The sequence below is a fragment of the Buteo buteo genome, chromosome 2 (genome assembly GCF_964188355.1).
Source record: "Buteo buteo chromosome 2, bButBut1.hap1.1, whole genome shotgun sequence".
Taxonomy (NCBI): domain Eukaryota; kingdom Metazoa; phylum Chordata; class Aves; order Accipitriformes; family Accipitridae; genus Buteo; species Buteo buteo.
Window position 1 is genome coordinate 29340270 of NC_134172.1, and position 15374 is coordinate 29355643.

The 15374-nt window shown below is 36.1% G+C and overlaps 1 protein-coding gene across 8 annotated transcripts in view; it reads right to left on the bottom strand.

Moving 5' to 3' along the window:
- Positions 1-15374, bottom strand: part of ICA1 (islet cell autoantigen 1) — a 77818-nt gene that overhangs the window by 48013 nt on the left and 14431 nt on the right. For 7 of the 8 annotated variants that reach the window (XM_075049873.1, XM_075049919.1, XM_075049911.1 and 4 more), the window contains 4 exons: positions 12663-12834; positions 10639-10711; positions 8730-8853; positions 6292-6490 (listed from right to left, as the gene is read on the bottom strand). In XM_075049873.1, coding sequence (XP_074905974.1) covers positions 6292-6490; positions 8730-8853; positions 10639-10711; positions 12663-12834 — 568 coding nt within the window. Of the gene's footprint in view, positions 1-6291; positions 6491-8729; positions 8854-10638; positions 10712-12662; positions 12835-14575; positions 14882-15374 lie in introns of those variants that run through there. The other variant, XM_075049902.1, reaches the window with a different exon arrangement.

Consider the following 15374-nt stretch of genomic DNA (forward strand, 5'->3'; position numbering starts at 1 on the left):
TTGGGTTTTTTTAAGGAAGATTTTGAACCAAGAGTGATAAAGATGGACTATCAAAGTGATAGATTTTACCATCTCACATTCCTAATAGGTATTATGAAAGCCAGCATTATTTTTCACATTATAGTGCCACACTTCTCATATTTAATGTGTGGTCAGCTACTCAGACCTTTCTGACATTTCCAGAGCACAACAATCATCATATGCTCTCTCACATGCAAAGGCCTACATTTTTGTCACCTATAAGCAAATATGCTTTAAGTTTTCCAGATGAAGTTAACCTTGGAATTTAATGTGGAAGTATCACCTAAAAAGAAACAGAGATAACTGCTGTCTACAACTTTTTTTTTTTTTTGGTGACTACCGTAGCTGGTTCTAAACATCAACCACTTACACTCCTATTTGTAACTATGGCAGCTGAGATCCTATGATTACACCACCATGACTGCAATGGCCAAAGAATTTTTTCTTTGAGACGGTGGTATACTTTGCTGCTTGGAAATCCAAAAGACTTTCCAGCTCAATATCATCTGCAGATGTAATTATCATTAGCACATTTTCTTTTGGTTGACTTTTTAATAATTGAACTAGAACATCACCAATATCCACAAAACTTCTAAGAGCATTACCCTCAACTGAATTATATTTATTAGATGTAGAAAAACATTTGGAAAATATATTACAAATGCACAACTTTGTCCTGGCAGGAAGAGAGTTTAGTTGATCTTTAAGGTATTTTCCATCTTTATATTCTATGATCCTCTGAAACTTTGTTTAGTGTCCCTCAGCCAATATTCTCAACTCTCAGCTCCTGAGAGCTCTTATTTCCCTAGCAAAGTTAAATTCATTTTTCCAGTAATTACTCATAAGGAACTGCAACAATCCAGATTTGCAATTTTTTCCTACTAATTTAATAATTTGATTAAAAATGCAAAATAACAAAAAAACATCTGTAATGTTATTTATAAACCTGTGTTGTTTACTCTTCAGTTTCTTAGCCTCTAAATGGCTGCAGATTTCCTTTTCATTTTTTTACCAGGAACTGAAATTATGTTTACAAGGATGGTAACTGCCAAGTCAGTTCTTATTTCAAAGATCAGCATCATATTTGGTTTTTCTCCTTCCCTAGGCTTTTTGCATTTTCTCAGCCCTCCAAGAGTTTTCAAATACAACAGAGAATTAAAAAACCCAAATCCTCCAGCACATTTCCACAGTGCCTCCAGGTCTGCAGGGCTGTTTGCAGCTGATGTTAATGGATAGGTGAGTAGCAGATGATACTGTAACATGGTACACAGCCCCTTAATCATCACACAAGCCAAAATGCACTCATACCAGGCCGTGCTAGTAGGCAAGGAGACAGCAGGGGAACAGAGAAGTAGGTCCAAAGCCTTCCCTGTAAGGCTGCGGCAGATGCATCTTATACTTGCTGAGATCTTTACAACAAATACATATACTTCAGTGTTTCCCTTCTGACCTTTTAATCAATGGATTTATTTAGATCTACATTATTCCCCAGCTGTCCACACAAGCTTTAACTCTTATTTCTTGAAAGATATTTAACAGAGAACTTGCATAGATGAGCCATTCCCTACATTAGTACATCTGTAAAAACAACAGTTTAAGCCATTGTTATATCATCATTAGTTCTTCTTGTTGAACTTTCCTTTTTCTCACTGCCTTTCCTTTTCTCTTGCCAGATTTATCTTTAAAATGCCATTTAAGGGCATTCATTTTGTTTGCAGTATATAGAGTGCTACAGCTAGGAAGAACTTGAGATAAACCGTGCCCAGACAACTCGGCTGCAGCCTTGCAAGTTTCTCAACAGCTGCATGCAAAGTAACAGCTAGGCATTAAGGGTCTATAATAATTCAGGATCTTTTGGGGAATATTCCGACAATTCTCTTCCATGGTAGGACCTATTCTACTTCCTTAGCACCACTGAAGTAGTTAAGGGCTCTGCACTGTGGGGTAAGGCCTTTCTAATCTTCCAGAACAAGAGGCCCAGCACAAACTATGCTAATGGTTCCCCTCACAGATCCCATGCAAATATATTGATCAAAACCCAACTCTTTTTCCAGACAGTATCCCATCCAATACATACTGTTTTACAAACTCAGATATTTATTGCTATAATATCCAAGTACCATAGAGATAGATACAGGACTTGCACTGTATGCCAAGCAGATCGATCTCATAGCATTTACAAAGCTCTGCTGCAACCAGCAACCATGCATCATTCCTTAACCTTACACAGCTTCAACCTCTTCTTTGTCCCACCTGAGCTTCGTTTGATTCATACAAAAGAAGAGCTCCTAGGAAAGCAGCTTTGGCAAAGCAGAGACAACTAGCCAACAGGGAGAAATAGAGCCCAACCCTCCAGGTACCCAGTTCTCAGTACACTGCTGCAGCGCAGCTTGTCTGAGGGATCCCAGCATGGCCACTGGGTATTTACAAAGATACTCCAGCATTGGTTCAAGCCTCAGGATGAAGGGGAAGCAGAGGAGTAGAAGAATGATGGAAGCAAAAAACAAGTATAGAAAGGATTAATTTGCTCTATCAATGTAGCATGATAAAAATCCTGCCATGTATCACAGATACAATTTTCCTTACAGTTAACCTAAAGGTCAGCAGATGATTTTTTCAGCTCTCACTTTTTACTTGTTATAGGTGGCACTGTGATGTCTAGGTTTGATGAGAAAGTCTATACTGCACTGTATAAGCATCTGAGATAGCTTAGCTAAGTAAAACTGAACAGCAGAGTCTCTTCTGTATTCTTGTAGGATGCACATGGGACGCTGTTGCCTGGTATCACAGCCTATCACTCTGCACATTGGCATGTTCCTTCTCAGGAAACCCATGGAAAAGCTTAACTTTTTCAGAGCTGCAGGAAGGACACTGGGGGACTATCAGCACTTGGGCAATTTGGTCTGTATTTTTACCATATCACTGCAGAGCTCATGCTATAGTGTACAGTTGCCAGACAGATAAAACAGCCTGCATTTAAGAACCTTAACAACCTGATCAGTGGTGGAGAATTTGGTAAAGGGGTATTAACTCATTCAAATTCTTTTAAATACCACAGCATTGCCAAGACACTGTTTAGACTCTTGCAAGCGACACTTCAAACTCTGAACTTGGGATCGAAGACCTCTCTATCTAGAACAGCACTGGAGTGTCCATAAAAACTGTTAATAGAAAAAAAAAGAATGAAGTTACATAGCATTTATAGAACTCTGCAGGGAAAAGTAAATACTTCACCTGTTTCCTTGGTTTGAATCAAGTAGCTATAATCACATGGATATCTTCAAACAACAATGTAAAAGGGCTGTTCTGCAATGTTCTGGGACACTTTGAAAGTGGTAGTACTGCTAGGTCTCACATATTTAGACTGATGCCTTGAGAACAGCATTAGAAAATTCTTTCAAGTACCTCATTGTTTTGAAAGAGAGCTACAAAAATGCCAATGTTTTAACTCAGATTTTATCAGCTCTGAAAATACTGGCTTAACTATTGATCTTTTAGCCTGAACTATTCTGAGGGAAGGTATGAAAAACCCATCTGGACTGATTTAGCTTTGGTCTCCAAAAACAAGTACCATATCTGTATACATAATGACACATTTAGGTTTACATTATAAAAGGCTACATACTTGAAAAACAGTCCTATAACCGAGTGATATAAATACCGCTGATGCACTAGATGCATTAAAGATCACTAAACCAGCACTGTTTACTTGAAATAAAAAAGAAAAAGATATTTACTAAAGGAATACTTAGGATTTTTACAGTTAGAAATCTGAAGAAAACTTTCAAGTGCTCTGACAGGATCAGCTTCATTAACTACTTGCTGGTGTATGCTAGATATGCAGCTCCAGATCAAACAAATTCTCTCCAGTGATGGCATATTTTAGAACCAAAACCCTTACATCAGTAATTATATCTTTCTCAACAGAATAACATGACTTCTTAAATTGTTGTTATAGATCCAAAATAAGCTCTAAAAACCCGGCATTACACTGCCACACTATGGCACAACTGAGATCTGCAAGAAGAATAGAACAAAAAGACAATAAAAATAACTCCTTTACTTTGATTATTTATGACTACAGTATCCACCATTAGTTTTGTTTGCCTAGTACATTTGTAAAGCACTAAAAATCAAACTGTTGTGTCTTGTTCAGCAACAGCTATCTAGGTACATTATGCTTGAGGATTTTATTTTTGTAATTTTTTTTTTTCCAAACCGAAAAAAGGAAAAGTTTACTTTCTGCAAGTGTTAAAATCTTCAAAGACTAGTTTGATATGCCTGTTGCACAGATGGGATATGTGGGGAAGTGGATACCAAGGGCATTTCTTTACTTTGTTGGCTGCAAAATATAGAGCTTTTTGTTCTCTATATTACAATGTGATCTGAAAGGTTTTCAGTAGACAGGCAGTCAGAGGAAAGAAAGGTTCAAAAGACCTTCACCAAGTTTTGGTGGGTTTTTTGTTGTTTTTTAAACTATTTGAGGTAATGCTACAAAATTTAAGAATGTACATTCATTATTTCTTTACATCAGAATATAACCCATTTCAGACCTAGAGATATTTCAAAATATTTAGTAGTAAAAATGTGGAAATACTAAGTTTTGTGAGAGCTTTAAAGAAAACAAAACAAAACAAAATCTTATTTTTGCTGACCTTGAAGCACAGCAACCCAAAACAGCTGAAATTTCACATCTAACTTTTTAACTACAGCAGCCCACTGTACAAAGGATACATTATTTTAATTACTTTGCCATTTATATAATTTATACCTTCCATAGCATTTGTTTTGCAAGAAAGCTATAAATCAATTTTGTATGACCGTTACCAGTACTGCTTTATTCATTCTAACATTCCATTTTTTAAGTGTTTTTCTAATAAATCAAACATTATACATAAGCAATTGGCTGAGGCCAAGACCATACCAATTATTTTACCTGCAAGAACTTGCCATTATAAACATTTCCCACAAGGCATAATAAAATACATGTCTGGTGCCACAAGACTTACAGGAATATCCTGTACTAAAGCATTAAATAAAGATTAGATGACTAGCTAGGGTTTCATTTGTTCCACCCCTTCCTTAATTGCTATTGTCACCACTTCAGTTTACCAAAAATGGCATAGCCTAGATGCATGCCAGTCCCTTCCCATTAGGATGGTTTATTCAAGCTTTTAAAATGCCGAATTAAGTATCTTTCATCTCCAAACACCTCCAGTCACAGGCTGCTTAAGCCATTGATGAACAGGGTTTTCTCTTTTGTACATTACCTGTCTCTAAGCCATATGCAGATGCATATATGCACATTCAGTACAATTTCTGTTACTAGGCCTCTGCTTTCACTTATCACACAATTTCTGTAAATTTTTTTCCTGTTTTTACTCAAAGCACAAGCCACCATGTTATTCCTAGAATCCTAACTCTTCCTAATAGTCAAGATGTATAAATAGCAAACTGTGAACATTATAGTCTTTTAACAAAATTGGCTCTAGAGCCTCACCAGCAAATGTGAAGTTGTCATGAGCATTCCTGAACTGACTGGAACAGGATCAGTCCAAATAAATTCTATACTCACACCTGGTAGCAAGCCTGCAGACCACCGCCTAGGACTTGTGATTTTTGGAAGCCCTTTGGGAGAGGAGGATTTTAACAAAACTTGAGTGACACTGAATGAAGATTTATGGAGAGTACATTCTTAGCAGTTTTAGTGTTTAGAGTTGCCCAAGAGTCATGCTGAACTGCACAAGGAACATAAAAAAAATTTCCAAATGTGCAACTCCATCCCAAAATCCAACAATAGCCAATTTTGAAAATGTTGGTCTTTAACTGCACCCAAAAATTTAGCAGCAGATACTACAGGATTTCTGTTATTCTGTATTTTTTAGTTGCAAAAAATCAATTTTCCCTTCCCCAGTTGACAGCAGACATATTTTCTTCCATTAGTCATTCAGACATCACAGTTAAGTATTTAAAATTAAATAACCTTCTTTAAAAATATGTCTTATTTAAGTTATAAACATTTAGGCTGAAGTTGAATATACTACTGAAAAATGCAGTTTCTTACTACCATATCTTTCCTTACAGCCCACTCTGTGGAGGATACTGTATTCCACATCAGATTAATTGGACTTCAGTCACACAGAAAAGATTAGTTACGATAAATGGCATCCTTAGTGCTGCTGAATTATGTCTTCCTAAGAAGAATCAAAACCATGCTTCATTGTAATTCATCAGGCATCCCCTTCTAGGAAACTACAGGAAACTTCATACCTTCCTGAACTTTTCCATCTGCTTATAAAGATCTGGATCCAGCTCCTGAGACACATCTTTCATCCAGAGTAGAGCTCCTCTGTATTCAGTCCGATACTGTTCCATTCGGTTCACTGTCAGCCATGTGTCTGAGATGGCCCTATATCTGAAAGTCTCCACTTCTTGATACAATCTACTCAAAGGAGTACGCAGTGCTAACCTGGGGGAAGGCATGAAGGGAAAGAAAGGAAGGAGAGGAACATGTTAAAGTAGTTGTTCCATAAAGGCAGATGGATTAATACAACTACTGACACTTTACTAGCAATCAAAAGACCATACACAGCCAAAATAGTTCACTTAAGTGCTAGTGTATGTTCAGAGGGTTCTACAGCTTGGTTGGGGGTACACATGAATGGGGTAATTTTGCATGAATATTGTGTTTGCAACCTTCCTGTTCAGGTAGTGACCTTTCCCTTACACATGCAAATGGAAAAGGAACCTTTTCTAATGTGTACATGTATTTTAGTTAGCCAAGCTGCTTGTATGTATACTATTACCGTTCCTCTTCGCAAGTTGCATTTAACAACTCTAAAGAAGTACCTGAGGTAATTTATTACTGGATACATACCACAGATGCATCAGGATTGTTATGTTAAATTTCACAAAAAGCACTTCCATTAGCCTTTTAATCTTCAAATGTACATGTAAATAAAGAAGTCATCTGTCAAGTAGATAATTGTCTGATTTTTTTCCTATTTTTCCTTTTTTTTTTTTTTAAGGAATCTCAACAATTCCTTTGAAGGACATTTATCTTTTGGAAGGATTTAGGCATTTTCTTACATGTTTCTTCCAGCAACTACACTTTGGAAAGGCAGTAGGGGACACTGTTGTCTTCCCTATGCTATCACTTCGGCTCCTAATGGGATCTCAGAACTAGACAGGATTACTCCAACTTCTGCTCTGCTTCCTCCTACTGCTTCTGCTTTCCTCTTGGTTGCCAGCAGCCACCTCACTGGAATGGGTTCAATCAGTTCCACACCAGTGTAGAGCTCGTTTAATGTGCTACTTAGGGACTTCTTAGGCACAAGAGAATTTCTAACTTCAGCTCCAGTACCCAGCAAATTGTGTCTTCTTGATCTCCAGCTACTGAGCTAGCTATTGGCACACAATGTAAGTAGGAGCAGTCCCAATGTCAGCATGAGCTTGAGGATGGCTCAAGAGAAGACAGACAAACAACTGGTTTTATTTTTATGTGAGTTTATTTAAAAAGATGCCTTAAAAATGCATTGAGTAAGAGATATAATAAAATGTGAACTTCTTAGTGTGGCTTCCTCCCCTCCATTTTTTCTCATTCTACAAATACTTACCCAGCCATTCAAAGGAAAATTCAGTTTATGTAGACATGTCATACACTGGGATTTCTATAAACAGTTAAGCCTTTTAAAGAAACAAATCATCAGTCCTTTTGCTCAAAGGTGCCTTACATGTGTTTTAAAGATTCCACTCATGGCTGTTACTGAATGTGCTAATGACCAAACTCTAGCCCAAGATAAACACATGAAATTCTCGGTGCTCTGTATGCGATGTTTTATTTTGAGCCAAACAGCTGCACTGTTAAGCTAAAGCTGGAAAGTATCAAAATAGTTAAGAGCCCCCCAAAATCATGTCAAATATCATGGAATAGAATTTTCCCTTGCAAATGATGGTGAATTTCATGCTTTCATAGTCCCCATACTGTTAAAAAAAAGGCATCATAATACTCACAATGCCATCAGGTACTGTTACTTAAAAGTTTAAAAACTCTGAGCAAACACAGGGTCAGTGAGACATCAAGGGCTCTGGGTAACACCATGTGTATATGTGTCCCTTTGGATTCCTTACCGTTTACTGATTTGCTCCTACCCAACCTACATGAGCTCAGTGGGCATCTAGGATCTTCTCCTGGGGGACTTCATGGTGTAAGGTTAAAGCAGAAAATGGCATTCAACTCCTCCCTTCTCCTCCATCTACTTGAGGTATGAGACTCCACAGCCCAGAAAAAGGCACTCCCTTACCCATTTCCCTGCCCTCCCAGGGCCCAGAAACCTCCACAATGAGCCTGCTGTAGCATTTCTCTGCAGGAGAGGGACCCCATATCAGCTGCTTTACAACCCCACTGCTAGAGAGGCTGTGCAGATACACCTGTATAGCTTTAGAACTGCTGAGCTGAACAGGCAAAGGTGGGGGATCTGGAGATACACAGACATAGCAGGTCCATAAGACCAAAAACAGGATCAGGCAAAACTACACAGAGCAAGCCAGTATTATTGCCAATACTACAGCAGTTTTGGTCAATAATAACTTTCCTATCATTTGGTTCCTCACACATTTCAGATGGCAAAATGAATTATACCAACAGTGAATCAACTGCCATTATCCCATGTACTTTGTAAATCAGACAGTAGTTCTGACACACATACCTTTGCTGAGAAGAAAAGCAGAGGGCCTTTCCTGTGGCTTGCATCATTTTTCCTGCTCTTGTTTTATCCTGAGAACCCTGTGATCGAAGAAATTTCCCCAGTTCATTTTCTTCCTGAGACAGAACTAACGAAAAAATAAATGAGTGGTCAAACGCATTATTTAATAGGTTCTTAACAGCTCTAAAACTGGCCTAACATCAAGTAAGTTGTCACTCTAAAACCAAGCTGCACAGCAAAAAATAAATAATTTCACAGAATTCCTGCATTTAGTAAACAGAAGATCTGATTCACTTGAGATGTTTGTTGATACACCTAACAAGAATCACAAAATTCTGTCAGTGCCAAAAGACAACAGGAAAAACGTGCTATTTCTTTCCTGAACAAAAGAATTAGGTTGGTTAGATTATACAAAGGGCCCAATCCTGATTATAGTATCTTTTAGTCTTGGGGTTTTTTTGGTTGGTTGGTTTTGTTTTGTTTCATTCTAAATCCTTTTTTACTACCTGGGCTGCCTCAGCTAATCTTTGGTAGCATGCTTTCACTGAAGCTAATTCTGAGTTATACTACCTAAAGCTCATTCACTTGCTTTTCTCTTGCTCTCCATTTTTCACGGTTGACTACAGGAATGAATTTTTCATATGAAAAATCTAGTACTTAATTTTAAAGAACATTTATTTTCAAATTACTTTGCAAAATTATTTTACAACTTTAACATTCCACACAATTCAAACACTATTTTTTAATTTATATTTCAAATATCTGCAATGTTTCTATTTCAAATTAACTGATTGCTTTTTAAACAAGAAGATGAAGAAAAATAAAACTTTTTTTACACTGAACTGAGTACTTCCAAACTGGGACCATGGGTCTTCATGATATCACATCCTCACAAAAATATTTCATTGTGGCCTCATCTATTAGTCTTCCAAAGCAACCGCCTCCTATAGTACCAATTTCTTCCCACTATCAATAAGAAAAGTAGCCCAATACAATGAAGGAAGATCTCTTGAAGTCCTCCTGTCATTTTTCCAAATGTTTACAGTCAAATCCAATGCAGACTTGTAGCATACTCTGGTAGAACGTGCTGCATGCACAGCTTTGTGTCAGATTTCACCTGCTACTGTGGAACGCTTCTTGAACTAATTACACTACTATTCTGTATTCTAAGTTGACCTCCAGATCCTGAAACATTATCTCTGACTCTTTGGACAGGCAAAAGAAAAAGGAAAGACTTCAGAAAATATGGATAACATTCAACAAAAAAAGGTAAATTGAAAGATGTCTCCAAAGCTGGATTCTCTTTTCCAGGCCAGAAATCACAGCAGCAAAGAATCCAACAATATTGATTGCGGAGAACCTTTAGAGGTCATTTAATACAACCTGCTGTTTGAAACTTCTCAAATGAGATCCCTGTCTCTCACTAATGACTGCCACTAATTACTGTACACCTGTTACAGCCAAGTCAGCATTACCAAATTCATTGTAATAACATGGATTACTTAATTATAAACTAGTAATAAGCCCAATACACTTCATAGTCAATCATGATTAAAAAAAATTTAAAACCGTTCTGAACAGAGTTAGGATTTCTAGGACAAGACACTTCCGAATTTAAACAAGTCAAGCAAGCAATGGGAAAAAAAAAACCAAAACCACCTTAGAAAGCAAGCTTTCTCCTACAATTATTGCTACATATCACTGCATAATATCAAATATAAAATGTAAGAATTAGGACATCTTCAAGTAGATAAGCAAGTCTGCCTTTAACTGTCTGTAAGGAATGTTATCTTTATTTTTAAATAGGATGAAACTAGTAGCTCCTTATTTTCATTTTTAGTTTTTAACTTGTTCAATGATTCCATGATGCAAACCTCTTATCATTTCAACTACTGTATTTGATCATACTTACAACAAATCCTTTTTTGATACAGCTCAATTGCTTTCAGCAACTCCATACATGTTCTCTGAATAGAATGGAACAGCTAAGATTGAAACAAAAAACACAAAAAAAATTGTAAGCATGTGCAAGAAACACTGACAATTAAAATGCAAGAAAGAGTTTAATTTTTTGTAGAAATTATTAGGGAACACTATTTTCTTCTTGAACAATGAGTAAACTTTCCAGCTTGAAAGTAATTTTTCCTTATCAGCTGTGCTTTTCTTTCAATTAAGTTGTCCCACTGAAACTACAGACAGACCAATCATAACTTACTAAAGGAAAATAAAGACAAAAATAATTTTGGAAACAGATCTATTCTAAACAGCTGGTAGTTAAACAAACTACTCATGTTGGGGTTTTTTTGTTGTTGTTGTTATCTTTGGATATATAGGAATATGTCCAAATCTTTGTTTCTAAAAACCTCGCAGTACAGCAAAAAGTTATCAAAATGTCTATCATGTTTATCATGTGTGGCAATATGCATACTGAATTTTTAACATTGCAAAGTCTAGTGGAACAAACTTGCATTGGTATGCCAACATAGAAAGTTAATGATTTAAACCGAACTTTTTACTGGCATAGCTCCAGTTTTCTAACCAAATTTATAAAGCAGTAGTTTCCAAAGGAAGTAGAGGAAAAAGTTTGGAGATTGTTTCTAGGAAATAGGAAAATTATTACTCTTTCTGTCTGTCCATCTAAAACCTCCAACCTGTAACTTAAACCTAGACTCCACTGGATCAAGCATTACACAACTATAAGCAAAATGGACTGTGGACACAGTAACTGTCTCCCTTTGCATCTGCTTGACTTTCTGTACATTTACATGGGTCTTGCCTTTTAAACTGAGAGCATGACTTGCAGTTGAGAAGTTGTCCAAGTGAAAACATGCTTATAGTTTTTTATCTGGTAAACAGAAGTTTCCCTGTTTCCAATTCTACCTGAGCTAACAAAGCATCCTTCCTGATCAATCTGGAACACAGTAAGCACGGTAGGAACTCAGGTATATATTTATAAAATATTGTTCCATCCTTCCAGCTTGTTTTACATCAATACTCTTGATTTATAACCCATCATGAAGACTGCATAGCTAGAATCAACACATTATAATTTATCACTATTATAGCTAGAACTACAAAGATTTGTTTGTTGTAAAAAAGCCTCGTGTATTTCAGCTAAAATACAAATAAACCAAGAATCCTAAGTCAACAATTTTATAAGAAACTGCAAGAAAACCAGTAAGGCAACCTCTACCCTAACGTAACAAAACAACGCCAATAAAACTCATCTGGACACTAACTTGATTATTACACTTTGGAAGTCCATTCTCTATCTTTTGCTTTCTGTCAAAGACATTCAAGCTCTTCAATTTGTAGATCCTTAATTTTTTTTTTTTCCAGTGTGGTTGAGGATACTGACAGTAGGACTGTATTTGTCACACAGCAGGATTCCTTCTCTTGGTTACACTTTACAGACTTTCAGAAGCTTCTTTGGTCATGTCAGAACCAACTTACCTGAACGAAAGCTCCAGAGAGTGACCGCACTATGCACTTTGCTCCTTCTTGGTATATTGCATGTTTTTCTGGTATATGTGATATTTTATAACTGTATAAAGGATGTAATTTGTATATACTATAGAATACTATTAAAAAAATAAACCTTAAACTGACATAAGCAACGGGTAAGAATGACTGATACAAGCACAAAGGATGATCTCCTGCTCCTCCCACCAACAAAAAAGAAAAAACCTGCCCCCCAAACCTGAAAACAAATACGAGAGACATTAGGTTCCAAATCAAGTTTGAGGGTCATGGGGTTTTGTATTACAAAATGCCACTACATTCCCTATATTTACATAGGTACTTTTGTCAAAAATTGGAAAAGATATTACAAGAAAATAATGATAAAAATGTATATACATATTAGAGGCTTGAAGGAAATGAAAACATTTTTAAAATTAACAAACAGAGAATAGCTATTATGTAAACATTACAAACCTCTAGTTTTGCATCCAGATCTGCATCTGAAGCCACAACATGTTCATCTTCCTTTTTTCCTGTAACTTTTATAAGGGTTTGTTTTGTTTTCCAGTATTTCTGTTGCATTTTATTGACCACAGATTTTTCTTGGCTTTGAGCATATTGGTCATAAAATTCCCTCGGATAATTGCTAGAATATTAAGAAACAGAATTACAGAACTCAAATAGGATGCTTAAAAAAAATAAGTCTAACATGCTAGATTAATACATTTCCATCAAGAATATTGTATTTGCATGCAGACACGCATATTCTAACATGCATTTCCTCATTATGCATTAATAACAAAGCAATTCAATTAGTACTATATTTCCCATCCTACTTTGGAAAATAATACACTGCTTTCAATTTGAATGTCTTTAGCACATAGTACTGCCAAATAATCAGCTGCAAAGAATTCTTCCCAATGCATTATAGAATGATTTATAACACATGGAATTAACTTTCTATTTTTATATAACTAAGAGGAGAGTTTCAAGTGAACTAGCACAGTTGCTTAAGCAGGCAGCAATTTTCATGCAAATTCAGCGGTGTCAGGATTTCACAAAGTTCATTTTATGAATGGAATTAGACTACTTCTTGCCCTCCCTTTTTTACAATTGAATAATAAAGAATTAGAAGAACACTCATCTCTTTTGACCATGCTATGTGAAAGATAGATAGCTCACATCTTTATGCAATGACTACATGGCAACTGTGGGTGTGTAACAGGTAATCTTTTTTTTCCAAGGATTGTTTTCTACTGACAGATGATTCTGCATTCCTGTAGCAGACCTAATAAAAAGTGCAATCTAGAGACAAACTCCATATTCCACAATATTTAAACCATATCAAGATGGTTTAATAGAAAATATAGCCTTACAGTGAAATCCTGATCTCTTTCAGGAAGTGTTATTCCATCATTAATTTCTGCAAATGTACATGACTTTTCCCCTATGTGCACATATAAAAAGCTGCAGTGATTTTCCAGATCTTTAGAAGTAAATGGCTACTAAAACTTGCTATATTAAATACTCCAGGAAAATTAAAGAGGTTGAGTTTATTTTGAAAACAGATACCCTCCACCTGTGGAGTGACAGGTGGTTCATTACTGAGATACTGCCTACTAGCTCTGTTCACAACACACAGACAGCTCAGGGATGCTACCCCAAGAGGTCTTCAGACCCAACATACACATCAAGTCATGTATTTTGAAAGAGAGAGAGAGAGAGAGAGATGCTTGCTGTGAAATACTATGGCCATTCTGAAACAAGCCATTGCTACACGTGTTCCCCAAAAGGGTGGCACATCTGCCCTACATAGTTACTAGTGACACAGTTTAACCTGAAAAGGAAGTTTGTTTCACAGAGATTTTGGGATTTGTTATTTGCTTTAGTTATTTTTAATCACTGAGTTAGAGGACAGTGCCTTAATCACCAAAGAGATGGCAAGAAATTAAACTGGAAGTGAGCAAGGACAAAATTCGACGCACTTATACACAGCACTTCCTGGCTTCTTCCCCAAACTTTAAAAGAAAAGATATTTATCCATTTATTTCTACCCAAAAATTAGTTCCAAGAGTTTAATTCATGAATTTCATTAAAATTAAAATAAAGGCCTTTTTGGTGCTACAGCACAAAATAACCACCACATGCAAAACATACCACGTTTCATGTGGAATTCTGCACAAACAAACCATTACACACTCTGACGACAGCCTATCAAGTTAGGTGAAGCCTATATTGACCTGATATATGCTGCACCTTTAAAATACAAAATCTACAACCTCTAATAAACAAGGAGATCCTTGATCTGAGAATATGAACGTTTAATAAAAACAGCACTACTTTAAAAATAGTAATATTTAAAATAAAAAAAAAATCAAACCACTCACAAGGTAGCATAAAGACCCTAGCTGTTTGGCTAGTTGTGTGCTTTAACTTCTGCTACAGCTGTGCAAATAACTGATATCTCAGTTCAGTGGTCAAGCGAAGAAAACACCATAATTCATCTGATGTCAGCCAGCTTTGATATCTACCTCACTTGAGGTCACTAGAAATTCTGGGGGCATGGTACAAGGAATAAAAAAGAATATGACAAAAAAAAAAAAGCTGTGATTAATACAAATTCCTGAATTAGAGACTGATAAACCAATTGAAGGAATAAGAGAAATATAATCTTTTACCACTACACACAAATTCAGCTTCTAATTTCATTTGGAGAATTTACTGGCTCCTGTTTATGCTTAAGATAAAAAAAGATTTATAATCACATTACTGAAAAATTCAGTGGACAATTTTTACTAGTAGACACTCATCAAAACCTTTTAAAATGGATTTTGTGTCAAGTAATCATGGACATATTTAGGCTTTGTTAAACAATCAGAAAATATAACTAAAAGAAGGATGTACTTTATTCTGAAGTTAACAACCATGGATAAGCCTCTTGAAATACAACAGTTCATACACTTCTTTCCATTAAGCAGGAAGTTGATAACACGCTATTTTTCTATCTAGTCAATTCACTTGTTTTTCCATTCTTTGGCAGTTGTTCTTTTTTTTTTTTTTATTCTTTTTAAAAAGAATGTCTATCAGTGACTTTATATAAATACTAGATGCCAGAACATAATGTATGATAGACTCAGGCAGTTACAAATTAACATGCCAAACACCATTAGCTCTTTAGAATAAGAA